This window comes from Rhagoletis zephyria, unplaced genomic scaffold (assembly GCF_001687245.7).
Source record: "Rhagoletis zephyria isolate East Lansing unplaced genomic scaffold, Rhagoletis_zephyria_1.1 Rzeph_scaffold_55479, whole genome shotgun sequence".
Taxonomy (NCBI): Eukaryota; Metazoa; Arthropoda; class Insecta; order Diptera; family Tephritidae; genus Rhagoletis; species Rhagoletis zephyria.
This window is the reverse complement of record NW_016212531.1, coordinates 1-1,810: the sequence shown is the minus strand read 5'-3', so window position 1 is coordinate 1,810 and position 1,810 is coordinate 1. Positions and strand designations below refer to the sequence as shown.

General features: G+C 38.5%; 1 protein-coding gene across 1 annotated transcript; it reads left to right on the top strand.

Moving 5' to 3' along the window:
* Window positions 1–5: 5 nt before the first annotated feature.
* On the top strand, window positions 6–1,804 carry LOC108356202 (WASH complex subunit strumpellin homolog; the record flags this gene model as incomplete). Its single annotated transcript, XM_017607325.1, has 3 exons — window positions 6–787; window positions 946–1,329; window positions 1,390–1,804. Coding segments are annotated over 3 exons (1,323 nt in total), but the record flags the coding sequence as incomplete, so codon positions are not given.
* Window positions 1,805–1,810: the final 6 nt, after the last annotated feature.

Genomic DNA, 1,810 nt, shown 5'->3' with positions numbered 1-1,810 from the left:
AACAACCCATGGCTGAGCTGGAAGGCAAACTATTAGCCTTATCAAAAGTTATGGATGGGTACAGGCGCTCCTTTGAATATATTCAAGATTATTTGAAGATTCATGGTTTGAAGATCTTGCAAGAGGAAATCACACGAATTATTAACTACAATGTGGAAAAGGAATGCAATGCGTTTTTACGAAATAAAATACAGGATTGGCAGTCGCGGTATCAGAGCCAGACTATACCCATACCAAGCTTTCCCCCCTTACAGGGTGACGCTTCGAAATCAAATAATTTCATCGGTCGTTTGGCAAACGAAATACTCCAATGTACGGATCCCAAGCAAACAATATTTCTAGAACTGAAAGCAACCTGGTATGAGAAACGTGCACCACACAAGGAAGTACTAAATGCATGCTTCTTTGGCAAAGTACGTGAAGCGATCGGACCTGCAGGATTGGTGGGCTTGGATAGACTGTACTCTTATATGTTTGCGGCTGATCTAAAGCAGAATCTGGAGAAGATGCAAAAGAACCTATCAAGTGATAATATGTGGGTGGAAGCGCTTAAAAGCCTGAGTACGGAATTGGAATCAAAACATTTCCCGGGTACGAATGCGGCAAACCCATCAAAATTCTATTTCAACTACTACAATCGCTGGATAAAAGTGTGGCCGACGTTGTTGGAATGGTTGCTCAATTTGGGTCATAAGCAGACATTGCGACAACAACTGGCATTCGAATTGAACAGGAGCAGCAAATGCAATTCGAAAAATTTAGAATCAGCTCTGGAAACATTCAACAGGTAAAAAGAGTATCGGGGAAAAATTCCGATAAAGCGCCTCTGTTTCTTGTGATAATTTAGACTTCCATAATTTTTCGACGTTTAACATTTAAGTAAAAATTATTATACATAACTTATGTAACATACATAAGTACATATTTAAATTTCTAATGTTGCAGGGCATTGTTGAATGAATTGGAACAACCAGCTGTTTATACAAAGTTCATCGATTCCGAGGGTGGCAGCCAATTGCTCATTGAGTTCAACGAGTACTTAGCATTCACGGGTTCCTACGAACCGCTTGAGCAAGTTTTTCTTTCTACCAAAAGTACTCATCACGTAGCACTGTTTTTATTTTTGTTTACAATAGCACATCTGCCACGACTTCAATTTACCCTGAACACGAATAGCTTGCTAGCCAAAAACGCCAAAGACAATATAGACGGCACTCCTCTGTTGGTCGGATTATTGACTGTTTTGCAGCAGTTCCACAAGGAGGTGAAGTTTTTGTATTTGACCTATCTTTGCCAATATGCCACTGTGATAGTGGAGTCGAATATCAGGTAAATGAGCTGTCAATATTTAACTTCATCTCATGAAAATTAAAGTGACACTCTTTCTAGCACGAAAAGCGAAATCAGCATGGAAGGAACAACAGTGTTGCATTTCCTCGAAACATTTCTTAGGTTAGCCAAGCTACCGCGATCTGTTTTGTCCGAACGATGTCCCACCATTATACTAAATCAATTTGATTATTTAGCTTTAAGCAACAAAACTTGAGTATTATTTATAATTGTTTAAACCTGTCGTTGTTTATAGCAAACGCAAACTTGTTTATTCTTGTTTATTAACAAATAGTATTAAATTAAAAAAGGATCAAATTATAGCACTGGCATCGCTGACGATTTACGACTGATAACTTTAACCATTGTAATACGTTCTACGTTATAATTTGTTAGGCGGTATAGCCGAAATTAGGCACATGCTGCTTTTTTAAATGTTTCCTTATGTAATGACTGTGGGTGCATTGCGTCCGGTAAACTT